We start from the raw sequence: 26,358 nt of genomic DNA, 5'->3' as shown, positions 1-26,358 counted from the left end.
CATTCTCCCAAACAAATTTACAGATGGTTCCTGGTAGGTGGTAAATATCCTCTTACCTAAATACAAAGCCTAAGGGACAAAATGAGTATGTTTCCAACAAAAAATTGTACCATAAAGATGTGGATACAGTAAACAAAACACTTAAAATTATTTAACTAGAGTTATCTATTTGAGCGAGGATGTGTTACAGGAAGGCAATCACACAGGTTTTGAGTGACATTTCCTGTCTGTCAGGCCTCTCTGGCTACTTCCTGGCTCTTTGAACATGGACCAGTTATGTAAACATCTGTGACTTAGTTTCCTCTCCTTTAGAATGGAGATGATTGTGGAGCCTATGTAACTGGTTTAATTGTAAATCTAATTGGGATAAACTCAGTATTTGTGATTCTCATAAAACAGAGCCTTGCACATAGGAAGATATCAAGAAATGTTTATTATAATACAAGACTAGTTCAAAGCAGAAAAACATTTGTTGGTTGTTGAATAAATATAACATAATTACTTTTAGTAAGTTCTATCACTTTGTTAATAAGTAACAGGCTTTTACTACACTTCTACACCAATTTATGATAAAATAAATAATTTATGAAGCAAAGAATAAACTTAACATTCAGTGGAAAAATATTAGAGAAAGACATGAAATAAAAGGATAATTAGAAATAAAGTAATTTAAAATTTTACATTTTGATTATATGTCTGGAAACATCCATCCATCATCAAATTCCTCCAAAATTATCAAAGGTATAAAATAATAAATGTAATACATTTGATAACAATAAAATGAATTCCTATATGATACTAAGAATCAACATAAAATTATAAAGATAATTATCTATTCGGAACAGTAATTAGACATAAAAAATACTCAAGGGTCCACTTCAATAACATATTTCCAACCCCCCCCGCCCCCCCATTAAAAGGAAGGTGATCATAAAGTCTCCTTTTAGGGTTCTGCTTCGAACCTCCCATCTCAATGCAGGCCCTGACAGCCCTCTCACCTCCTTTCCCAGCAGAGCCAGCATCTTTTTGCCCATAGAGGTGCCCCTTCCCAGGTTGTCTGATTGGCTGAGCCCCATTATGCTGACTTCTCTCCCCCTCCTCCCTCCACAGAGGAGGGAAGTAAGTGCAGGAGTCAGCTCCTCCCTGCCCTTCCCTGCCTCCTCTCCTCACTGTCTGGCTCCTGCGGCCACAGCAGATGCTCCAGGAATAGTAAGGAAAAGAAGACAAGCCTGCCCTGCCCTGAGTGAGGAGGGTTGAAGGAAGCGGTGCAGGCCTGTGGTCGCAGGAGTCACGGTTGATTTGCCACATCCCCTGGCCACCCTCACTTCATTGCTCCATCCTTTCTGCATAGTAGGAAGGAGAGTGAGAAGCTAGGAAACTTCCTGGGTCAGTGGGAAGGGGACACTGAGACAGAAAATTAAACAAGGCAAACAATTTGAACCACTACAGCCAGCTAATGAACTGCAAGACCTTATCTTCTCTAACCAAGGACACTCCCCTCCCTAATTGGAGAGGACATAGCTTAAATCACCCTGGCCAGGGAAAATAGAGAACAAAGGCCCAACTAGTGCCATTATTGCCAGCTAATCCCAAGGACAGATGAAGCTGGGGTGCAAATAACAAAAATCCGTTACAGCCAGATGACCCAAGATAAAAGTAAAATAGTAAAGCCGACTGAAAGGGCGAGGGCTATGCCCTCCATCTTGCCCCGTATCCTCCATGTTGGGGCAGTAGCCATGTGCTCAGGAAGGTACCTTCTTCCCGGAGGCCCAGGCCTCTGCTGGCCATGCCCGGGATTTCTTTAAACTGACCAATGACAATCAAAGGACTTGTGCGCCATAGTCTGTGTAACAAGACCCGGCTTGCGCCTGGCCAATCGGCAAGGCCCACAGTCAGCTCTCCTCCCCTCACTCCACCTCCTATTAAAAACCCTGTTTTTTCTCACTGCGGTCTCTCTCTATCCTCTTGCCATTGCATCGGAAGAGGCTGGGAGCCAGACCCGGGTCTGTAATAATAATAAAGGACTCTCTGCTTTTGCATCGGACTTGGCTGGCTCCCTGATGGTCTATTGGGGATCTTGAAATCTGGGCATAACACCGACCAAAGAATAATCCCAAACTCCCTATAGGCTCATTTTGATGTATCAACATATTAAAAACGCACCTGGAAAGCTGATGAATATTTCACTGGAACCCTCCCCTATGATTGTCACTGTTAGGTTAGGTGGCTCAGGAGGCGGCACAAGAAATAGAGTCCAGTGAATCAGAAAAGAAAAGAAAGGAAAGGAAAGTTTATTTCTGCGTCCCCGGGAGACCCACGTACCCCCAAAGACAGGGCATGTGGATTCACACCAACATGGAGGGGGGCGCTTTTTTATACTGCGGTTGGGTGAGGGGCGGGGACATGAGCTGAGGTATTCAGTTGAGGAAGCTTCAGCTGCAGAGGGGTCAGCAAGGTATTCAGGAATGAGTCAGCATCTGTGTGGGGGTATGTGGATTCAGGGAGAAGAAGCCGGTATCTGTGTCTGGCACGTTGATCTGTGAGAAATTCCAGGGGGAGTCCATTGTCTCATCACATGTCTGCATGTATCCGATCCTGGGCTCTCTCCGACCTAACATCCCGGCCTTTTGGTGATAAGGGATGGCGACTCTTTCTGACTGCTTCCAGCTGAACATGGACGACGAGGGGGGGTGGTGGTTAAAGGCCAGGGTTAGGCAGAGGCAGGTCGGAGGGGAGCCGAGTGGAGGGATGGAGCAGGAGCTGATTCACAGTCACCCGTGACATCTCCGTGATCCAGGAGCGGATGAACTTGAGGAGGCAGGGGGCTAGAAGAAAAAAGACACAGATGAGAATCAGGGGCCCTACCATGGGTAGGACCCAGGTAGCTAAGGGGCTTTGGAACCAGCCGAAAGGAGAGTTGTCCTGGAAGTGTCTTGCATGTAGTTCTTCACTCAGCTTAGTCAGGGTCTGTACGTTTTGCTCTACTACTCCGGCCTCGATGTAATTAACAGCATTCTTCCTGAAGGAATATGCAGGTTCCTCCTCTTTCTGCAGTCAGAAGGTCTGAGTTGCGCTGGTTCTGTAGGGCTACTTGGGCTACTGATGTCACTTGCTGCTGTAGGGAGGCTAAAAGAGGCAGTAGTAGACTCCAGGGCTAACTGGAGCTTGTCATTGAAATCCTGAGCAGTGACCAAACTGTTCCCGAGGGCCCCCCCGTGAGGCCTACTGAGGCAGTGATACTCACCCCTAACATGACAGGGAGAAAGACAGCCCGGCGTGTCCGGGGGTGGGATGGAGGGAGCAGCCAGGCCAGCTCCCACTCTCCATACAAGGTTAGTTGGGGAACTACTGTGACCACGAAGCAAGGCCCGGGGTCAGAGGAGTTCATGCAGTTGCTTAAGGTGCTGTTGCACCAAAAGAAGGTACCTGGGCTGGCCTTGGTGAGACTGAATGCGGTGTGGTTTCGGGTACAGTTCTAAATGACTTGTCCCCCAGTTACTGGATTACTGGTCTGGTAGCATATCTGTGGGGGCAGGGTGGGCTCTGGAGTTTCGGGTTCCCAAAGGGGAATGCCAGCCACAGGAGGCTGACATTCACCCTTCCCTTGGGTTCTTGGAGAAGTCGTGAGTGGGACAGCAGCCAGCTGTCTGGGTTTCGCTGCCGGGTGACTTGTTTGCCGTTCTGGTAGTAGGTTTCACAGACCTTGAACCTCCACACAAGAGGGTGGGGGCGTGTGTAGGTTGCTCAGGGCCTGGAGGAGAAGGAGGAGGGGAGGGCAGTTAAGGCAGACGTTAGCGGGGCCCAATACATCACATTTATAGAAGTCATGCTGCTCTGGGGTCCTCTTGAGTCTGGAGAGGCGGTGCCAGGACAGGTCTCTGGAGAGGCAGTGACAGGACAGGTCGTCAAGCTGGGGTCACCAAGCAGCTTGGCCGCAGTGGGGGCTGTGAGGATTATAGTGTGAAGTCCCGTCCACCTAGGCTCCAAGGCTTGTGGATGTAGGTTCTTAAGGAGGACCGAGTCACCAGGGTGAAGGGCTGGTCCTTGGGAGTCCTGGTCAGTTGGCTCTGGCTTGAGAAAAAACCTGTTCTCATGTTCTCGGAGCAATTGCCTGGGTCAAGACAGATATGGGAGATACGTACCCAGGGGAGGGGGATCAGTAAGGAGATGGTGGTTGAGCAAGAAGGGTCAAAAGGGCTCAGGAAAGTGGGGCTCCTTGGTGTAGCCCGGACTTCTGGTCGGGGCCATGGGCAGGAGGTCCGGCCAGGAGCTGCGAATTTCTAGAGAGAGTTTAGTTAGATGGTCCAATAGGTTGGAATAGAGTGGCTATGATGAGAGTTCGAGTCAGTGACAGACAAATCCAGCAGGATGTGGAGGAGGAGGGATTGATGTTGGAGAGTAGATGGAAAGTTGTGTTGATGAGGGTGGGCATAGGAGGAGGTCCAGGGTTTGTAAGTAGAGAGTGACACTAGAGGATTTCCCATCCCAGACAGTAGAATTGATGACTCCCTCATCATTCCGTATCTGTTTCCCCTGAAAATATGAAAAACCTGAGAAAAATTGGAGGGTCGCTTGCCAGGTAAGAGCCTGTGAGGAATGATGAGTCATCTGGTCCTGGATGGTGTCGGAGAATCTTCTTCGGAGATGGTGGGAGGCACTCGGTGAGCCTGAGAGAGGTAGGTATTGCAGTGAAAGTGGGAGGAAATGTTAGAATACGCTGCTATCCAAGGGAAAATGGAAGGAGCAGTGGAAGCCAGGGACCTGGAGGCTGGAGAAAAGGCGGGGAGGGGGAGGGAGCAGGTCGTGCAGCCTGTTCCCAGGCCTCTAGCCGCTTGGATTTTAAAACTGCCGCATTTTTCCTTTGGGAAGGGTGGAGGGGGATGGGTCGAGATTAGAGCAGTTTTCAGTTCAGAGGAGGAGACAGTGTGGAGGAGATAAAGAGATAAGGCATTCACAGCAGCGGAGACTGAGAGACTGAGCTAGGCGACTGTGGTCTGGGACAACTGGGCCCCATGACAGGACGCATGGCAGTGGGGAATCGGTGTCCCTGTAAAGGGAGGGGGCCAGGAGTGGAAGGAGCAGGGAAGCTGGAGTGGGGAGGCTGAAGGGCAGAGTGGCCGCTAGGATGGTGAGGATATCTCGTCCTAACAGGGGCACGGGGCATGAAGGCATGACTAAGAACGAGTGGGTTATAGGGCTATGGTGGAGGCAAGGAAGGGGTCCGGTGGCCAGAAGGCAGGTGGATTTGCCGTCAATACCCATGTCCGAGATCTTGGAAGGATAAAGGGGCCCTAAAAGGAGGGCAGGACAGAGAAGGTAGCCCCCGTATCGACCGGGAAGGTGACCCACTACCTTCATTGTGACCTGAGGCTCAGCGAGGGTGAGAGGGTGATTGGAGTCATCGAGGCTGAGCTTCTTCAGTCTTCAGCCAGTTTCAACATGGCCAGCGGTCATGGCCTGGAAGGGCGGCCCCACCATGCTGAGGCGTAGAAGGCCCTCCACTTTTCCAGGGCAGTCACTCTTCCAGTGACCATTTTGACCGCACGCTGGGCAGGGCTTGCCTGGAGCCCGGGACCAGGGGCACTGCTTTGCCCAGTGGCCTTCATCTCCGCATTTGAAGCATTCTCCGGTAGCGGCGTTCCTTTCGTTGCACCCCCACCGCTCACAGCCCCCTCAGGGCCATGGCGGCTGCCGTCAACCACAGGGCCACAACAAGGCGTGTCTGCAGGTCTACTCTCTGTGGAAGGCAGGCCTTCCTTTCTGACTGTGCCTGCTCCTCACGGGCATTAAGAACTTTCAAGGCCATTTTTCACTTGATCTCGGACCTGGGTTTGAGGACTAATAAAGACCTTAAAGGTCGGGTTTAGAGAGTGGGGGCATAGATTCAGCTATGCCCTCAGTCCCCACTGCTTCCCTCAGGGGTAGAATGGATGCAGAAATGGAAGAGGCTGTTCTGGAGCTAACGTTCTCAGGATTTGGGCTCTAGGGGAGAAGGAAGCTGCTTGTTAAAAGGGTCTGAAGGGAGTCCAGCTGCAACCTCTTGCAAAGGGAACTGGCAGGCCACCTGTGAATTTAAAGTGCTGGCAGTCATGGGGGAGGAGATTGGGCAGAGCGCACTGTGGAAGGCGGGCGGTTAGAATTTAGAGAGGGAGCTGCGTGGGGTACAGGTTACTAAGGCAGGCCTGTAAGGGGAGGGGAGAGCGCAGGAGAGGTGGCCTGGGTGGGCGTGGGAGAGGCACTGGAATTCTTTGATGGATGCAGTGGGGTTGGTGGAGAAAGACACCAGGTGCTTTTCAATTGCGGTTTCAAGTCGAAACCTCCCAGGGGCGGGGCAGAGGGGAGGACAGAAGGAAGGTAGAGCCTACGGACGGAGGGACGCGGAGGGACGCGCGTGTGCCTACTGGGGAAGCAGGCAGGTCGGGGCGGAGTTTCCAGCAGTGGCTATGGCGTTAGCGGCTGCGGCAGTGCGAGGACGGACTGACTGCGAGGCGGAGGAGTGCAGGGGCATGGGGTTGTAAAAGGCGGTTTGAGTTTCCAGCCGCCATGGGGGAGGGCGGAAGAGGGGAGGATCAGGAGGCGGTGGAGAAGGCGTGGCTGGAGGAGAGTCCAGCAGGGAGGGAGGAGGGGAGAGTGTGGATGGACAGGGGCTTATGCCGGCGGGAGAGCGGGCGGCTTTCGCTGGGGGAATTTGCGGTGGTCTGGTCTCCAGTGGAGGGAGGGGTGGGAGAACGCGGAGATGATGGCGGTGCCGTTGCCGCCACACACACAGCACATGAACCTACCCCCACACACATACACCACACACACCGCGGCCTCGGTGGTGCACGGTGGGGGAAGCGCAGGGACAGCCCGGAGGGAGGAGGAAGGACAGAGCGAGGAGAGATGGCGGAAGGAACTTTGGGGGAGGGACGGGGAACGCAGAGAGATGGAGAGAGGCTGAGAGAGAGACTGAGAGAGAGAGAGACTTGGACACATTTCCCAGTTTGCTGGCAGAAATTACTGAGATCGGTGCGACGGTAAAGTCAGGGTCCCATTTTCAGACTGAGGCCATGCTACGTTTCAGAAAAAGGATGCAGGTCCGGGACAGGCCCCGTGTTTAGCCAGATCGGCGAGCTGGCACCCTAGAGGTGTGCTCAGGTCAGATTTGGAATTTGGATTCCCCGTGCTCGATACCCGTGGCCTGTAGCGGGGCTAAAGGCTGGCGTCCCAGCGGTTTAATCCACGCTACGGACAGACAGAGGGACCATGTGTGGGGTAGAGGCGTCCCTCTACCTTCCCAGGTCTGAAGGAGCCTTCCTGGAAGGTTCCGGAGAGGCACTCCCTGACACGGCCGCGTTTTACGGACAGAGATGCCGGCGGGCGGGCGGCCACATGGGACCGGCACGGGGGCGGGGCGGGACTCACCGCTGATGCTGCCAAACTGGGAAAAGTTGCTGAGCTGAAGAGATGAGGTCCTGATGGGTCCAGAGCCACGAGGAGGGAGAGGCGGGCACCCCGAGCCGCGGAGGGACAGCCAAATGGAGTGCTCGAGCCACCCGGGTTTCAAGGCACCAAATGTTAGGTTAGGTGGCTCAGGAGGCGGCGCAAGAAATAGAGAGTCCAGTGAATCAGAAAAGAAAAGAAAGGAAAGTTTATTTCTGCGTCCCCGGGAGACCCACGTACCCCCAAAGACAGGGCACGTGGATTCACACCAACATGGAGGGGGGCACTTTTTTATACTGCGGTTGGGTGAGGGGCGGGGACATGAGCTGAGGTATTCAGTTGAGGAAGCTTCAGCTACAGAGGGGTCAGCAAGGTATTCAGGAATGAGTCAGCATCTGTGTGGGGGTATGTGGATTCAGGGAGAAGAAGCCGGTATCTGTGTCTGGCACGTTGATCTGTGAGAAATTCCAGATCATGTGATGAGACAATGGACTAACAGTCGCCTGCAGGAAAAAAGATAAAAAATAAACCAAGACAAAGACCCAGTGCAGTTCACTCTAGAGCACGCCCATGCCCCTTCGCAGGCATGAAGTTTTGACCTCCTCCTAAACTCTAAGGGTCCCCAGGAGACTTGCTGCCAGAGGAGCAGTGGGCAGCGGGATCTCATCCTGGGCTCACCCCCTGACCCTGTCTCCAAGGCCCGCTTTCTCTCACTTACCAGTGAGCTAACAGCAGCCCTGCCTTAGCTACTTCTTTTTAGGCCGGAGAGAGCCCAGGATCGGATACATGCAGATAATCGACTCCCCCTGGCATTTCTAACAGATCAGCGTGCCAGACACAGATACTGGCTTCTCCCTGAATCAACAGGACCCCCACACAGATACTGACTCCTTCCTGAATACCTTGCTGACCCCCTGCAGTGGAAACTTCCTCAGCTGAATACCTCAGCTCATGTCCCTGCCCCTCACCCAACCGCAGTATAAAAAAAGCGCCCCCTCCCTGTTGGCATGAATCACGTGCCCTGTCTTTGGGGGTACGTGGGTCTCCCGGGGACGCAGAATAAATTTTCCTTCCTTCCTTCCTTCCTTCCTTCCTTCCTTCCTTCCTTCCTTCCTTTTCTGATCAACTCTCTTTACTTCCTTCGCCGCCTCCTGAGCCACCTAACCTAACACTTCTTTCTTCTGTTTCTAGTGTTAACGCAAAAACATTCAAGAATGTTAAGAATTTTTGTGAGTTAATTTGATCCAAACTGTCAACAATTGTGAGGAAGCAGAATCTCAACGGATTGGGATAATGCTCCAGAGAATGGCGGTTTTTCACCTTGTTTTATAGACATAAGTGGGATACATGAAATCCATTGGTGATAGGTTAGGAAGGGGGCAGAAAGCAAAGCGGGGAAACCTCTGGGATTGGATAAAAAGTAAAATGATAGACACATACTTCTTTTACTTAGGTGAGTGCAGGATAGTTAATAAACAATTAACATGATAACAATAACAATGAAAGAATTTATGGTCTCTGGTGCATTTGATTGTGCCCTCAGGGGTCCAGAAAAAGGGAAGTTACAAGTTACCCAGACATTTCATAGTTATGTTTTTGTAGATGCAAAAAGACAATAGGCTCAGTTAAATGGACCTTGTTAGTGAAGATACTGGCCTAGGACATAACTACCCACCATAACTGCTTTTAGTTAAATTTCAGACCATCCTTTGTGGTTGCTTCAGGTCTTTAAGTTTGCAAGACCACCATGCAGGCCTTTCCTGAGCTTGTCAGGTTCCCATGTTATTGGTTTTCTTTGTGAACGGTGACGCTGAGATGAGCTCGGCGTGCAGGGTTGAGTTTAGAGAAGCAGAGGGCTATTGCTAGTCAGGCAAGTAGCAAAGCCCCCAAAGCTCTCATGGCTTTTATTTGGGGAGTACAGCAAATAACAATGGAGTACAGCAAGTGACAATGATTAACAGGCATGCTTATGAGGTCATTTGAGCTAAGTTATACATTAAACTATTAATTTCCTATGTTATACAAAGACCCTTTCCACCTGCAGCAGTGTACCCTCCCTTAAACTTTCCATGCCCTCATGGACTATTTATCACCTCAAGGAAAGTTCTGCCTCTGAACAATAAGTCTTGCTTGCAAGACTTTGTTCTGATGTGGCCTGCTTGCAGGCTCCCGCCTTTTCTTGGCAGAACGTCCTCTTCTAGTTAACTTTTCATTCCACTTGTCCAGCTACAGTTTCCCCCTTTTCAGTTTTGCTGCAGGTTTGAATCATGACAGAGAAGATAGCAAAGCTGTTTCATTATAAGGTACAGGGGTGACACATAAACCAGTATGGTTCCAATCACACTTTAACTGTAATTGCCTTTGCAGGCTAACAATTTGGTCCCCTAATAAAACTACTGATTGTTCAAGATCGGCTAATTGTTCATTGATTTCACTATCAATTTTCCGTTGAGAACTCCATAACCGTTCTGAATCTTTATGCCAGTCTTGAACAAAAGTAGCAGTTTGGACTGATCCCTGTAATGCCACCCCAGCTGCTGCAGCTGTTGCTATTAACCCAAGAATTACAGTGATTAGCATGCCAATAAACCTTTTTGACCTCTTCAGTATTCCTTCCGCAATGGCTTGGAGAGCTCTAGCTAGAGAACTTCCTGCCATCGTCAATCCATCTGTACAGGTAACCATACTCCTGTTCTGGCTCGCAATAGATACAAGTTCTCTCTACTGTGATTAAAAGGTACAGAGTTATTTACACAAGTTAATAAGGTACAATTAAAACAAGATATTTCCCCAGTAGTTTGATTCCATTGGACTGGTCCTTTCAAGGATTAGTGGTGTTTTTAGCCACACTCAACCAGGCTTGATTATCCAATTGCAGACAATGATCACCCAGTCCCAGATACACAGGCATTCTGACAACTCCTGTCGAATAGTTGTTCATTCTTGTTCCTTCTTCTTCTGGTTTCATAGGCCCACGATCATCAAAAGGTCCAGGCATCCAATTAGAGTCATTAGTATATATAGGTACAGTCACACCTGTCTAAGATACCCCTCTCATTAGCGGAGGATTTGGGATGTAAGCTCAATAAGTATAGTTCAGCCCTGCTGGGTAGTGAGGATAGCCAGCATAGCCACAAATAATGTAGAGGGAGTACAGGGCCTTCCATGGGCAGTCACAAGATGTTCCCCTTCCTGTCATAGGCGCTTCACCTGTCCCCATGTAGGTGGAGGGGTGTTTCGGGTGCGAGACAACGGCACGCGAATTGTTTGTCCTCCCTGGATGGTTAGTTGCGCAAACTGGTCTTCCAGTCCCGCTTCGTCACACTTCCTCTTGCTCGCCATGCCTTAATTTGATTCTTTTATCAGGAATCCAGAACTTCTTGGTTCCTGTGGAAACATAAGCATAACCTCGACCCCACCTTAAAACGGTAGCTGGGCACCATTGATTAGTTGTGACATCTTGGTACATGATAGGTTGTTCTACCGGGACCTCCTTTTTATGTCCCAAATGTGTCTCAGCAGCTGACACTGCATCTGTATTCAAATTTAAAAAATTTAAAGTAAATAGAGCTCTTAATAATCTTCGTCGGGGAGTCTGGCCTAATACCAGCTCTTCTCCCCCTTTTAGTTTTTGCAGTATTTCCTTAAGGGTGGGGTTCTTTCGCTCAATAATTGCTTGACCTGTGCTGTTTCCAGGAATTCCTGTAATATGTTTAATATCAAACTGTTGGAAAAAATGTTGACAGTTACCTGATAAATATGCTGAGCCATTGTCAGTTTTAATGGCTCGGGGTTTGCCCATTACAGCAAAGGCTTTAATGCTGGATTTGGAATTCCAGGTTGTAAAGGTCCTATAGGCTCAATAATCTCATTAATCCCGTTTTAAATCAGTAAGCATCCTCCATTTACCTGATTTTTTCTTTATAACAAAGATAGGGGAATTCCATGGACTAGAGCTAGTTTCAATATGCCCTAGTTGTATCTGTTCTTTAATAATGATTTGAAGTGCTTCTAACTTCTCTCTTGTTAGAGGCCACTGCTCTACCTATACTGGTTTAGTTGTTTTCCATTTTAATGGTAGGGCAAAGCACTTTGGAGTGGCCCCCTTTATAAATTTTGATCCTGAACATTGGTGCCAGCACCAGCTTGAAAAATCATTTGTCTATGGCCTTTTTGTAGAGAAGGTATAGTAATTGTAGCCCCCCATTGTTGTAAAAGATCTCGTCCCCACAAAGACAGGGCAATGGAGGCCACATATGGCTGTGTTTGGCCCTTTTGTCCTTCAGGCCCCTGGCATTCAAGTACATTAGAGCTTTGTAAAATCTCAGTGAGGTTTACAACCTGTAAAGGTTGTATTCACCTTGTGCACGGGCCAAGACTGAGGCCAGTGCAAAGTAGAAATTATAGTCACATCAGCCCCAGAACCCACCAGACTGATAATTTTTATTCCCTCCGGGAACATTACTGTAAAAATTGAGGTCGTTGGCCTCCTAAGACTGTATGCTAAAAAACCTTTTTTCCTGTGCTACCAAATCCCCTAGTTCGTTTAACTGGTGCTGTATGCCCTATTTGTTTATAGGGAAGTAATAATAACTGTGCCATTTTTTCTCCAGCCTTTATATTTATAATACTAGAAGCAAACATCATAACTAATATTTCTCCTTTATAATCTGCATTAATAACTCCAGGAGCATGTTTAGCTTTTCCTTGTGGGACCTTTACCTTTAGACAATCCCTTTTTTATATGTCCCACTTTCCCACATCCATAGCATTTAATAGGATGGGGAATTGCAGTTTTTAATGCATTAGCAAGAAGATTATTATTATTATTAGTTATTTATATAAGATTTTAATAATATTATTATTATTATATTAGTATTATTTGTATAATTTTAGAAAATGATTGGGCCCGGGTGCCAGCCTCCTCTATTTTTGACCAAGCCTTTAAGCAACAAGCTTTAATCTGTGCCATAACAGCATCCTCTAACAGCACCTGTTGCTGTAAGCTAATATGTGTCCCAGTTCCTGTTAACTGGTCAAAATTAGATCCAGGTGGGTTTTGTTGGGCGTTAATCATCGCCAATCTCCTGGCTTCTTCCCACCACCAGGATTTAAATTGCAGATATTGCCCTGGGGCTAATACTGCCTTAGCTATAGGACCCCAATCATATGGAATTAATTTATAACCTGTATAAATTAATTAATATATAAAAATTAATAACATATAGTTATATTTTATATAATAATATTATAATTAATAATATATAAATAAATTAATTTATAACCTGTATAAATTTATAATCTGTATAAAAAGCTTGTATTATTCCTACTGTATATGGGGCATTAGCCCCGTAATTAGCAACTGATTCTTTTAATACTTTTATCACTCTTAACTCTACATGTTGTACCCATGAGGGTATTGAGCATTAGCAGCTCTTTGTGTCCTCAGAAGGGGGGTGGAGGCTCAGCCGCTAACGCCGGATTAATGGCTAGTGCCGTCTTACTTTCATTTTTCCGCAGCGGTGCAGCCAACTCCTGAGGGCTTTTATTCTCTTTCTTTTCCTTACTACTGTAAGTAATAACTCTTTTAGACTCCACAAAAGCTCCTTCATCTCCGTGTCCCTTCTCGCCACCCTTCTTTTCCTTAACTTAGGGCGAGAGTGAAAATCATCATCCGTCTCAGCGGAAAATGAATCATCCAGCTCTGAATCGCTGGCTGAGGTTATTCTTTCATAACCTCCTAATTCATTTTGACAGCTAGTTTTCTGTCCCTTTCTTGACTCCCTCGGTTCTGTGACTGCAACTGGGAGTGGCTCAGGGGGTAGCAATTTCTCAGGAGGGAGAGGCTCAGGACTTAAACACTTAGCTCCTGGTGCAGCACTTCGCGACCTCAAAGAAACTTCTTCATAATCTTCAGAATCAGACTGAAAAGGCTGTAAAGCTAACGTTACTAAATTAAAAATAGCCCATACATCAGCCTCTATAGCATTTCCCTGTTGATGAGCCCGCCTTAATGACTTTCCAACTGTTTCCACAACTTAAGATTTAACTGCTGTTTTCCTTCTGGGTGAAACCAATAACAGTGCTGCTGAATTACTTTAAACAATTTTTTAAAAGCCTCATCCTTCACTTTTACCCCTGACCTCTTTAATAATGATCGCAAGGCAGCGATATATTGACTCTGCAATGACGGGTTATTCCCCATGACTCTGCTTCTATTACCGAAAGTTCCGCGTACTCTGCGCTGGCATCTCCCTTTCTGTCCTGCCCGATCCCAATTATTCACCTTCGGGTCCCTGTTCGGGAGCCAGATATTGGTGTTCTTTGTGAACGGTGACGCTGAGATGAGCTCGGCGTGCAGGATTGAGTTTAGAGAAGCAGAGGGCTATTGCTAGTCAGGCAAGTAGCAAAGCCCCCAAAGCTCTCATGGCTTTTATTTGGGGAGCACAGCAAATAACAATGGAGTACAGCAAGTAGCAATGATTAACAGGCATGCTTATGAGGTCATCAGAGCTAAGTTATACATTAAACTACTAATTTCCTATGTTATACAAAGACCCTTTCCACCTGCAGCAGTGTACCCTCCCTTAAACTTTCCATGCCCTCATGGACTATTTATCACCTCAAGGAAAGTTCTGCCTCTGAACAATAAGTCTTGCTTGCAAGACTTTGTTCTGATGTGGCCTGCTTGCAGGCTCCCGCCTTTTCTTGGCAGAACGTCCTCTTCTAGTTAACTTCTCATTCCACTTGTCCAGCTACACACGTGGCCTTTTTTTCATCCACTCTAGGGAGCCAAAGCCAAGTGCCACCTAGGCTCTCTCCTGTTGCTTCTTCTCCCCCAAGTCCTTCCTTTGTTTCACTGCCCCCAGCTTTAATAAATGTCCTCGCAAAAGCTCCTGGACTCATTTCATGAAATCTTTGCTACACCAAGTCAGGTAACACTGCATCAGCAATTGGCAACCTTCTCTATCTCATGGCACACACCAAATAATGACTGAAATTGTGCAACACACACTGCAGGCCAGCCTGAGGCAGACCCGCTCTGTGTCAGCCCCTGTCCTGTAACACACAGGCCCCTCTACATATCCTTCTGAGTCAGTCACACCCGTCTGCACCTTCAGCCTCCACTCTCCTGGAAATGAGGGGAGCTGGTCCCAGATGCAGGGCATGATTTGGGTGGGAGCTGTGACAGGGGAGCGTGGCACTGGGCGCTGACTGGGGCAGGGGTGGGGGCAAACAAGATGCAGGAGCTGCTCATGAGCAGGGAGAGAGGCAGCTCAGTGGGTGTCACATCTGCTGAGCCCTCAGCCTGTGCCTCGGGGGGTCTCACTCTGCATCAGCGATTTGCACTTTTCCATCTCATGGCGCACACACTAATGAATGCAATTCTGCAGCTCACCAAAAATATAGTGTACTTTTCCAATCTGATTCTTTAAAAAGGTATAATTTGGATTCATTCACACCAGATGGCCATTTTGTGTCGGTTGTTGACATTTTTTTCATTTGACAACCTAAGGGGAAAGAGGTCAGTGCCCCTGAGTAAAGTCCGGTATTGCATATTTTAAAAATTGTGGCGCCCAAGGGTGGAAGTAGAATGTCCAAGGCTGCAGTCATGGCGCAGGAAGAGGAAGATACTCTGGACGACAGTTTGAACGAGAAGCAGAAGGCGACCAAGGCCAAGTATCTTCCAGTCAATGGAAGTACGAGTACTGGATCCTACAGTGGGTGTCCAGGCACACTCGTGGGGAGATGCTCCGGAGAAGCTTTCGAGCAACGTGCAATGGCCACGTTTGGGTCCATGACAGATACTGAGACGGTGAAGCCCCTCCTAGCAATACAAGTAGAAACACAAGGAGCGGGTTTCTGTTTCACTTTTTGGATGATTGGCTTTGTAAGTTCAGTGCTGAGGAATTCTTCTTGCCTCAGGAAATGAAAGTACTTAGTCTTGAGCAAGTAAATGTCAAATTATGGTCAACTGGGTGTGGAGAAGAGTTCTCATTGCCCAAGCATCCTCAGGGAATGGAAGTCAAGGCAGTAACATAGTCAGCCATGCAGGTCTGCACTGAAGGGAAGCCAGAGGGTTTGTGATCATTGACTTTTAAGATAAAGAAGAAACTCCTATGAAGAACTCTTTTGTTTTCTCTTCCTTTTGAGAAGATATAAATTCTATAGTCTCCGACGATATATGATGGTTTGCAGAACAGAAATTTTTTGCTTAAAGTGTGACTTTCACAAATGGAAAATCAAGGCACAGCCTTGGTCTGTATTAAGCAGATATTCGAATGTTAAAGAATTCTTCAGGTGGCAAGTGTTGTTCCTTATTTATTAACTCCTTGCTGTGTCAACAGGTGCCTCACTCCCTTCCGATGGAATGCCAGCCCTCCAGCCTGGTCCCAAAGGGAGCATTCGTGTAAACAGCAACCTGAGAGATACTGAAGCCTTACGCTCTTATCAAATCCAATTTGGGAGAAAAAATGATAATTTGTGGAATTTTATAATCAAGATTTCACTTTCTCTCCAAATTGGTCAAGACATATATTTTCAATATGTATATTAAGAGAGGTTGTATTTCAGATGGCTGTAGGACAGAGCCATCCTGTATTCCAGTTGGATATCTTAGAAGAAATAATTCTAATTGGACAATTGGGAGACTTCTCTAGAAAGAGCCCTGAATTTCTATCTCCTTCTTCTCCCTCTCTGAAATAAATAAAAGTATATTTAAAATGGAAAAAGTAAGTAAATCAATAAAAATTGTGGCAGCACATGCGTTGAAAATTACTCTCTCAGTACTGCTGTGCCAGGTCAACCTCTTTGCAATCCCACTCAAACCATCTCCTCCTGGGTTCAAGTTGCTCCCAGCTAATTTGTCCATGGCCTCCAGGGTGGAAAGGAAGGCTTTACATGCCCTGCACCTGAATTCTTCCTCCTCCTGCCAGTTCTTTTCAGGTAGAGATTTCTTCAAAAGATTCCTGAGTTACTTTGAATCCTGACTCAATCTCTGTTCTTTCCTTTGCAAGTTTAATGTACTGTATGTCTCAAGAATATCAATTCCCCATTACGTGTGCTTTTCTAAGCTGCCAACTTGGTCTCAAAGTCTGGTTTCCCAGCTTGTGATGCAGGGGGAAACCCCTTCACACCCCAATCTCCTCAATCATCCCCTGGGTGTCCTCAATGCTCCTCCTCCCAATGGCTCCTCAGCAAATGGCTCCAGGAAGCAGCAGTCACAGTGCCCCACACCCACCCAGAGAGGAGAGACAGGGGAGGAGGAGGACTTAACATTTTAAACTGCAGATTTTCCTTACTGTTTATTTTTATTTTTTCACTAGAGGCCCGGTGCACAAAATTCATGCATGGGGGTGGAGGGGTGTCCCTCAGCCTGGCCTGTGCCCTCTCGCAATCCGGGACCCCTTGGGGTATGTCTGACTGTCAGATTAGGCCCAATCCCACAGTTGGACATCCCTCTCGAAATCTGGGACCTTTGGTCCTAACCACTGGCCTGCCTGTCTGCCTGATTGCCCCTAACCACTCTGCCAGCCTTCCTGATCACCCCTAACCATGGGTGGCTGCCTAGCTCCCTCCCTCTCAGCCGCAGGTGGTCACCTGGGCTGGGGTCCCTCCCACCACCTTGCCCCTCCCTCACAACCTCAGAGGCTTCCTGGATCCTGCAGCAGCCACCTGCTCAGAGGAGCTGGAAGGTCCGGAAGGATGAAGGTCCATAATGACTTCCACTCTAATTAGCATATTACCCTTTTATTATATAGGACTAGAGGCCCAGTGCACAAAATTCATGCACTGGGGAGGGAGGGAGGTGTCCCTCAGCCCAGCCTGCACCCTCTCAGTCTGGGACCCCTTGGGGGATATCCACCCGCCAGTTTAAGCCAGCTGTCAGACATCTCTCTCGCAGTCCAGGGCTCTCGCAGTCCGGGACCCCTCACTCCTTACTTCCCGCCACCACCACTGGGCTTGCCAGCCATGAGCATGGCTTCTGGTTGAGCGGAGCTCCCTCTGTGGGAGTGCACTGACCTCCAAGGGACAGCTCCTGCATTGAGCATTTGCCCCCTGGTGGTCAGTGTGCATCATAGTGACCATTGTTCCACTGTTCGTTCGATTTGCATATGCTTTTATTATAAGGGATGTTTTTACTGATTTTTTTTTTTCTCTTAGAGAGAGGAAGGGAGGTAAAGGAACATGGATGAAAGAGATACATGGATAGGTTACCTCCTCCACAGCCCCTATTGAGAATCAAGCCTGAAAACCAGGCATGTGTTTTAACCAGGTTCATTGAACCTGGGACATCTTAGTGCAGGGGCCCAGGCCTAGCCAACTGAGCCACACTGGCCAGGGCCTTCTCTTTATTTTGAAGTAATTCTGTACCTTACTTTGGGTTTGTGGCAGTATGCCACCTGGAATCAACTGTGGAGTCAATAAGTACAGAAGGCAGCTAATCAATGATTCTCTCATCACTGACGTTTCTATTTCTCTCTTCTCCCTTCCTCTCTGAAATCAATAAAAACATATTTTTCAAAAAAGGAGCAGAGAGATGACCCAGCTGAGGAGTGACCACCTCAAAGCCCAGGATGCACTGACCAGGAACTGTACACAGCTCCTGACCACACTCAGTGCTCACAGCCTCTCCTGTTCCCACCTGCAACAGACTCAAAACAGCAAACACATGGGTTCTAGGAAGTTCTCAGTGATTCTAATTATTCCCTCTCAAATTTTAGAATCTTCTCCTCTACTTAACCCATCAGCCCTTCATGGCAAGAAACGGGAAAACAAATTCACATCCAGAGTCTTATTTCAATCAGGCAGTAAGAAGTTGCCACTCAGTGCACCACGAAGTACAGACAGGGATGGGGAGGGCCCAGCCCCAGCTGTGCTGGACAGGAAAAGTGGGGGGAGGGGGGCGAGCCTCCCACCTCCTCATGTTATGCTGATAGGAAGGCACACACATTCAATGCCCTTTGCAGAAAGAAATCAGAGCTTCTTCATTTATTTATTTATTTATTTATTTAAATATATTTTATTGATTCTTCACAGAGAGGAAGGGAGAGGGATAGAGAGTTAGAAACATCGATGAGAGAGAAACATCGATCAGCTGCCTCCTACACACCCCCCACTGGGGATGTGCCCGCAACCAAGGTACATGCCCTTGACCGGAATCGAACCTGGGACCCTTCAGTCCGCAGGCCGACGCTCTATCCACTGAGCCAAACCAGTCAGGGCTATTTTTTATATTGAAAATAATTTTAATTGATACATCACAAAAGCATTGAACATGCAAGTAATGTTAATAAAATTTTTTTAATGAAATATTTAAAACAAAACAGTAGTGCAGAAAATAAAATGTGTGCATAATCACACATATTTTAACACTTCCACATTCATTTGGGAACTCGGGCCTTTAACTTTTGGAACCATGTTAACTTACAGGCAAATGAAGGAATGTAATGAACATATTCTACAGAAAGTTATAACCTGGAAAACTACTTCTGTAGAGTATTATTGCCAGGCAGTGATTAAATGTTTTTGAGAATCACCAATCTGAATTTATTTTTTTTTTAAGTCAGAGGTTCTTGATGTTTGGGCTATCAGACAATATAATCCTTAATGGCCATTTGTACGCTTCCCGCCACAGGGGAGCAAGAGCAGGAACAACTTGCTAGACACCAGGAGTTAGACCATGTAAGCAACTGAAATTTTCCAAAAGGCACCTGATCCCACACCTGCATTTTATCCCCATTCCAAGCCACCTATTCAGCCCCGAGACCCACTGACCAGAGTTTCCTGCCAGTGACTGCATATAAGGATGAAACTCCACATCTTGGGTGTTGCCATCATCCATCCACCCAACCTCCACTTGGCTCGGTGCTGTGCAGCCCTTCCCTTTGGGTTTCCCATCCCCCACCCTCTTTCCTTAAATAAATTCAATATTTCTTTATTTCCATTCAAGATGGCTATGTAGCCTGCCCACGTATCACCATGCTAACCTTTCACTTGAGTCACAAAGTGGGAGTTTGGACAAATGTCCCATGACTCAGTCCCCCACTGAGCACCACAAAGTAAAGACAGGGATGGGGAGGGCCCAGCCGGGCTCTGATGGACAGGAAAGTATGAGAAGGGTGAGTGGTGGGCAGGGGTGGGCCAGCCTCTGACCTCCTCACGTTATGCTGATAGGAACACACACATTCAAATGCCATTTGCAGAAGGAAATCAGAGGTTCTTGAATCACAAAGTAGGAGCTCGAACAAATCCCCCATCACTGGTTCCCCCACAAGGCACGTGCCTCACGCTGTGGAAGAAAATGATCATGAAATATTCAGCTTTGTGGCTGTAAGTGGTGACATTCTCAACAACCTATGCAGGCTCACTATGCCCCAAAGAATCCCCATCACCCAGACCTGTCCCCTCGTTACATCGGGGGTTTACCTTTAAAAGCCAAGAGAGATTGATCAGAGCTCTGGGTACTGTAGCTGCCTGAGGTAGAACAAAACAGGAAGTGGTCAGAGCACCCAGGAGAGGGGACAAAAAGAAGGAACTATGGGGGTGAGGTCCCCCATGAGCTCCCCTATGCACTGTCATACGGTCTCAGAAATCACCCCTCCATACTCACTGGCAGCCTAAGTATAGCTCCCTCCTTGTCCACCTGTGGGAAGAAAACATCCTGTGAGAAGACAGGGAGGAGGCAGGGCCATGAGCTCCTAAAGCAGCGGTTCCCAACCTGTAGGTCACGACCCTTTGGGGGTTGAAGGACCCTTTCACAGGGGTCGCCTAAATACATCCTGCATATCAGATATTTACATTACGATTTATAACAGTAGCAAAATTACAGTTATGAAGTAGCAACGAAAATAATTTTATGGTTGGGGGTCACCACAACATGAGGAACTGTATTAAAGGGTCGTGGCATTAGGAAGGTTGAGAACCACTATGACCTAAAGGAATTCCTAGTCCTGGAGCCCAGAGAAGTTTCTAGATCTGTGACTATAAACCCAGGGCAGGATCAGGAAACCTGAGGAAACTACACATGTGGGGACTGGACCAACCATCCTCTCGGAGGTCTGTCCTCAGCAGGGACCTTCCACCCTGACCTGGGAGTGCTGGGAACCAGGCCCCATCACTAGAATCATCAAGGTGATGAATCTGTCCCTCATTTCCACACATGTCTTACTAAAGAGTGTCAGTAAATAGGAGCCCACACTGGGCAACCACATGTGTGGGGATAGTACTTGCCATTAATGAAGCAGAACACACTTCTACCTGGGCTGGCAACCCCCAGTGAGACAAGAAACTCAGGCCCCACCCCTTCCCTACCTGAGCGCTTCCTCCTCATCACAGCTCCAGCCACAGCTCCAGTGACCACAGTTCCAAGGATGACCACGCCCACAACAAGGCTCAGGGGTTGGGGGGGGATGGTGGCCCAAAGAGATGGCTCTGGGAAGGGAAGGGGAGGTGAGGGCCCTAACCCCCAGGCCTCAGCCCTCACCCCACTGAAGTCCTCCACAGGCCCCTGCTTCCCTGAGAAGAGGCTCTGTGCCCACGCCCCTCCTCACCCCATCTCAGGGTCAGGGGCTCAGGCAGCCCCTCGTGCTGCACATGGCAAGTGTATCTCTGCTCCTCTCCACGGGGCACCACCAGGGCTGCCCACTTCTGGAAGGTCCCATCCCCCGCAGGCCTGGTCTCCACCAGCTCCATGTCTTGGGTCTGCTCATCCCCATCACGCTGCCAGCTCAGGCTGATCTCCGCAGGGTAGAAGCCCAGGGCCCAGCACCTCAGGGTGACCTCACGGTCAGAGATGGGGTGGTGGGTGACGTGTGTCTTTGGAGGGTCTGAGGAGAAGGGTGAGAAAATTCAGGGACTTGGCACTGTCAGGGGACCCTCCAGCAGCCCTCATGTGACCACCTGAGCGTGGACAGGGCACCTGGGGTGGGCGAGGGAGCACACAAGCACCACCAGCCTGGACAGAGCATCTGGGGATGACCTCTCCTCCTTAGAAAGTTCTAGTCAGAGTGACACAGCCCAGGGCAGGAGGCAGGTCTCAGGGGGGAGAAAGGGATTTCTGGTCCTGTCCTGGGTGGAGGCCAAAGGACTCAGAAAAGTCGGGGTCAGACCTCAGATACACTAGGGGAGGGGCAGGGAGCAGGGCCTGAGAGAGCAAGTCCCCCATGGGTCCCAGAGCCACTGCAGGGTCAATGGGAACTGCTGATCAGTTACTTCAGGCTTGGTCTCCACTCTAATTGTCCCTGAGAGACTGCACCCCTAGGTGTCCCTGAGAGAAGGGAGGGCGTCCCTGGATCTGAAAAGCCAGGCGGACTCAGTCTCCTGGCCCACAGGAGGGGGGTCTGACACTGACCCTGTGTCCTGTCTCCTTGTTGAGCCCCAGCCCTAGGGGAGAGGGGGGAGGCCCCAGGCCCCTGGTACCTGCGCGCTGCAGGGCCTCCTTCCCCATCGCCAGGTATCTGCTGAGCCACTCCAGGCACTCCCCCTGCAGGTAGTGTCTCCTTTCCTCTGCTACACCTTCCGCCTCCCACTTGAGCCGGGTGATCTGAGCCGCGGTGTTGGATGCAGTCCAGGAACGCAGGTCCTCGTTCAGGGCGAGGTAGTCGGTGCCGTCGTAGGCGGACTGGTCATAACCGCGGACGAGGCGCCCGTCGGGTCCCATTTCGCAGCCAAACATCAACTGGAAGGTGTGAGACCCTGACCCGCGCCCCTCGAGGTCAGGTCCCGCCCACCCAGCCCGGACTCCATCCAACCCTCAGGATGAAACCGACACTGAAAGTGCAACCAGGTCCTCCCGGGTGGGGGACCAGGAGGGTCACGCGGCCTCAGGGTGAAGCTCGGACCCAGACACTCAGGGCGACCCCGGTCCGGCCGTGGGGATGGGGGTCATGACCGGGCCCCGTGGCTCACCGTCCCGGCTCTGGTTGTAGTAGCCGCGCAGGATGTCCAGGTTCAGTCGGAAACTCTGTGCGGCGACCTCGGCGTTGCGCGTGTTCAGGTCCCAGTAGCCCGGCTCCTCCCGCTCCATCCACGGCGCCCGCGGCTCCATCCTCGGGCTCGCGGAGTCGCTGTCGAACCGCACGAACTGCGTGTCGTCCACGTAGCTGACGACCACGAAGCGGGGCTTGCGATGTCCGGGCCGGGACTCAGCGGTGAGGAAATGTCTCAGGGAGTGGGGGCCTGCGGGACGGAGGGAGGGGCTGACACCCGCGACCCTCCTCCCGGCGCCGTTCGGGGCCGAGGTCTGTAGGACAGGATGGGGTCCGGGTTTGGGGGTCTGGGCGGCGGGGGGGGGGCGGGTGGAGACGCGCCAATTCGGGGTCCTGCGCCCCCGCCAGGTCCCCTCGCTCCTCCCCGCAGAAGCTGTTCCCTCCCGACCCCGCACTCACCCGCCCAGGTCTGGGTCAGGGCCAGGGGCCCCCAGAGCAGCAGCAGGAGGGCTGGGGACCCCATGACGCGTCTTCGCTATCTGCCGTCTGAGTCCCGAGGAGGCCCTGGAAGCATTGGACCAGGAGCAGCGGGGACGCTGATTGGCTTCTCTAGAAACTGCCCACCAATGGAAGTGAGAACTCGCCCCGCGTCACGAGTATCCAGGAAGGAGGGCCCTTCACAGGTTTTGAGAAGTGAAACTGCAGGGAGATGGGGACTCCCCTACACTGAGCTTCCCGCTTCAGACACCGCCCTGGGACTGGGACCCTGAGACCAGACCTGGGACCTGGGACGTTGCCCTGACAACCCCCCGCCCCTCCTGCACGGAGAGCTCTTTGTCTCATGGTCTCCCTCAGTCCTGCCCAGGGGCTGTGTGAGGAACCAGAAGACTCCCCAGGCTGGGACCAGCCCTTTCCTTCCCTTCTCCTCCTGGAACCCCTCTCCCTGGAATGCACTCTGCCTCCCACCCTCACCTCTGCCCTGCACATTGTTAGGTCGCTGACGGAGGAACGCAGGACTATCCCAGTCATTCCACCAAATAAAATATCGCTTGCTTTAATTGATTAGTTTCTTCAATGCTCTAAATTTCACTTTTGTAAAAATTTGAGATAGAGAAAGGAGATACAACTGTATTTCTAAGAATGGTGAGGGATTACGAATTTATTCGATCATCCGCACACCAGCTGGCTGAGCCCCAGATGGCTCCAGCACTCAGTAAGGGGAGCCAGCTGTTTTTAAAGGACTTTTGGCAGGCTTTTCTGGGCGGAGAATTCTCTGTGCAGGTCTGGAGGGGAGAGATAACAGAATGTGGTCTCAGCAAAAGGGTATGTCCATAGTGAAATGGCCTGAAAAGTCAGTTCCTGGGGGAGGGGTAATAATTCAATTGCTCAATCAAACCTAACAGACACTTCTAGAAAAAAAACTCTCCCTGGGAACTTGATGCCAGAGAGTGAGCTCACCCTGTGAAAGGGGAAGGAGGGTTTTCTCTTTAACCATGTAGGAATCTTACCTGAAAATATTGGATAGAGATTCTCAAAGATAAGTCAACTGCAGTGGGGAACACAACCTAGGAAGCCTGAGCATCAGGAAGCTCACCTGTGAAATGAGTGATTTCAGAGGCTTCATATGCAAAGTGTCTAAATAGCCCTGGAGTGAGAGTTACAAAGCTCCTCAATTCTCCTCCCCACACAGTATGTGTGTGACTCGGAACTGATTATTCACCTTCCCCAGTCATTTCACCAAATAAAATATTGCTTGCTTTAATTGATTAGTTTCTTCAATGCTCTAAATTGCACTTTTGGAAAAGTTTGAGAAAAAGGAAGGAGATACAACAATATTAGTCAGATTTTCTTAGTAATGCCGTTAATCATAATGTTCCCTACAGTAACTGGAAACAAAGTTGAGAACACACAGTAGCTGGATCAAATAGTTTAAGGACTGGGCATCTCAAATGGGGCATTCCTGTTCATGTCGAATTGGTGCCAGCAACCATCAGCGGACACAGTCCTGTCCCTCAGATGTAACCTCTCACTGATTCCTGTGCTTCTTATACCCTTGAGATACTCTAAAGATTTTCAATAAGTATATACATATGTCCAACCAGAATCTTAGTTTTGCCAGTTTTACATTTGCCTGCACAGAGGACTGGTCCTGCATGACCCTCTGAGACTCAGCGTTACCTAAGGGTCATCTCTCCCCTGTGAGGCTGTCCTTCCATTTTGAGTGCTGAATCTTACATGTTATGATTATCCTAAAATATTGCTATTTTCCTATTGATGTATATGTGGTTGTTCCAGTTTTTGCTAAAACATTAGTGTACATGTCTCCTGGAGCACAAGACAAGAAATTCCCCAGAGGGGGTGTTCAGGGGTAGGAATGCTGGGGCCTGTGGGGCCTGTACTTTAACCAAACTCGATGATGCTCAGGTGATTTAAAAGTGCCTGTGCCAATGTAAACTTTTACCAGGATGTGGAAGACTTCAGGTTGCTGATATAGTTGCTCTGAAAATAAACCAAACACAGATTAAGTAGAAGCATTAAGAGTTGAAAGTCAGTTCTTTGGTTCCTGGCATTGCAGAATCACGGAAACATTTTCTTTTCAGACTATAATTAGTTCCTTTACTTTTATTCCACAGCCCTTGTATTTATACTTTTAACATATACACCCACGTAATGCTTCCCTTGGCATGATCACAGAGCATTATTTTATACGATGGGGAGATCTGATGACAAGCACAAAGGAAGGAGAGAAGGAAAGATGGAAGGGAGAAGGGAGGAAAGACAGAAAATATAGGAGAGAATAGAGGAGAACTGGAAACAGCGAGTGCAGGTAACATTTCCAAGTGCAAGGAAACCAAAGTGTAGACTAAGAAACTGCAGAGAGCTTTATTACTTATCCACTGCTGAGCACCAAACTACCCCACACTTTAGTAGCTCCAAACAATAAGCCACTAAAGAAGGGATGAGGTCGGGTGGACAGCTGGCCTGTGGAAAAGGTTTTGAAGTAGATGGTGTTGGAAAGCTGTAATTGTCCTCTAATGTGTTCAGTGTTCTCAGTGAAGCAGGAACAGGGCACTAGCAGTAACAGATCGGGGAGGAGGGCGGCTGTTTGAGCAGAGGATGGGGGACTGAGGGAGCCATGCGGAGACAGGATGATTGTGGGCAGCAGCGTGGACGCCTTTGTGGTCTGAGTCATGACCTTAATGTGACAGTGTCAGCGTGTCTGTATTGTTCTCCAGCCTCCTGTAGCTGCATGGGGCCAGGTGCATGGTAGGCAGAGGTAGAATTCACAAGCAAGAGTGACACAGCAAGGGAGAGCCAAGGGAGGGTTGAAAGGGTGAATCATGGAATTTAAGAGAGGAGGAGGGAGGAGGGGACATGGAGGGTGCGGGACAGTGAATAGATGGCTGGATAATCAGCTCGGATCCCAATGGGCTCAAAGGACTGTTGGAGTTGATGTACCTCAGGGAGAACTCATGCCTGGGAAACAGGCACATCTGTGATGAATGGTTTACTGATATTGCATTACAACCTATGAAACTAGAGGCCTGAAAATTAGTGCGAGAGTAGGCCTTCCTTCCCCTGGCTGCCGGCATCTGCTTCCCTACTGCAACCGGGACCCAGGCTGCTCCCCTCTGGACCCTCTGATGTCCTTCTGGAGGACAGAAGGCCCTGGAGACCCTTGCTTTAGTCCCAGTAGTTCCAATGTGCATCTCCTCACTGTGGAAGATAGTGTAGACATTGAGATGTTGTTCCCAAATAAGAGATGACTTTATTTTGAAAACTGAGTTTGAAAAAAAATCACAAAGCAGAAACAGGGAAGAGAAGAAAATATGTCTACTTTTCAGGTTTCCATGGTGTTGTCCTCAAGGGATTGGAGGGAGGAGGGGTGGCAGTGAGGAGATGGAAACCTCAGAGATGGCTCCTGGCTCCTGAGCACTGTTCTTGGTCAATCCCTGTCCTGTCCTGACCTTGACACTGTGGAGCCCAGGACTCGCCAAAGCTTCTT

At 49.2% G+C, this 26,358-nt stretch overlaps 2 protein-coding genes and 1 pseudogene across 2 annotated transcripts in view; 1 reads left to right on the top strand and 2 right to left on the bottom strand.

Moving 5' to 3' along the window:
* The first annotated feature begins 15,007 nt into the window (after nt 1–15,007).
* Nucleotides 15,008–15,717, top strand: LOC102429276 (annotated as a pseudogene).
* A 2,941-nt stretch (nt 15,718–18,658) lies between these two features.
* LOC102428684 (HLA class I histocompatibility antigen, B-57 alpha chain-like) lies at nt 18,659–22,911 on the bottom strand. Its single transcript, XM_023748327.1, has 8 exons — nt 22,812–22,911; nt 22,333–22,602; nt 21,844–22,119; nt 20,976–21,251; nt 20,737–20,856; nt 20,036–20,068; nt 19,852–19,899; nt 18,659–19,714 (listed from the first exon to the last, which is right to left on the bottom strand). The coding sequence occupies exons 1-6, from the start codon at nt 22,873–22,875 to the stop codon at nt 20,043–20,045; spliced, it is 1,032 nt and encodes a 343-aa protein (XP_023604095.1). The 5' UTR covers nt 22,876–22,911; the 3' UTR covers nt 18,659–19,714; nt 19,852–19,899; nt 20,036–20,042.
* Nucleotides 19,005–26,358, bottom strand: part of LOC111822980 (patr class I histocompatibility antigen, A-126 alpha chain-like) — a 14,518-nt gene continuing 7,164 nt past the window's right edge. The window contains exons 7-8 of the mRNA XM_023748323.1: nt 19,852–19,899; nt 19,005–19,714 (exon numbers count right to left, since the gene is read on the bottom strand). Of these exons, the coding sequence (XP_023604091.1) occupies nt 19,710–19,714; nt 19,852–19,899 (53 nt within the window). The 3' untranslated portion in view covers nt 19,005–19,709. The remainder of the gene's footprint in view (nt 19,715–19,851; nt 19,900–26,358) is intronic.

The sequence above is a fragment of the Myotis lucifugus genome, unplaced genomic scaffold, assembly GCF_000147115.1.
Source record: "Myotis lucifugus unplaced genomic scaffold, Myoluc2.0 scaffold_1273, whole genome shotgun sequence".
Lineage (NCBI taxonomy): Eukaryota > Metazoa > Chordata > Mammalia > Chiroptera > Vespertilionidae > Myotis > Myotis lucifugus.
The sequence above is the reverse complement of the archived record's forward strand: the minus strand, read 5'-3'. Positions and strand labels throughout refer to the sequence as shown.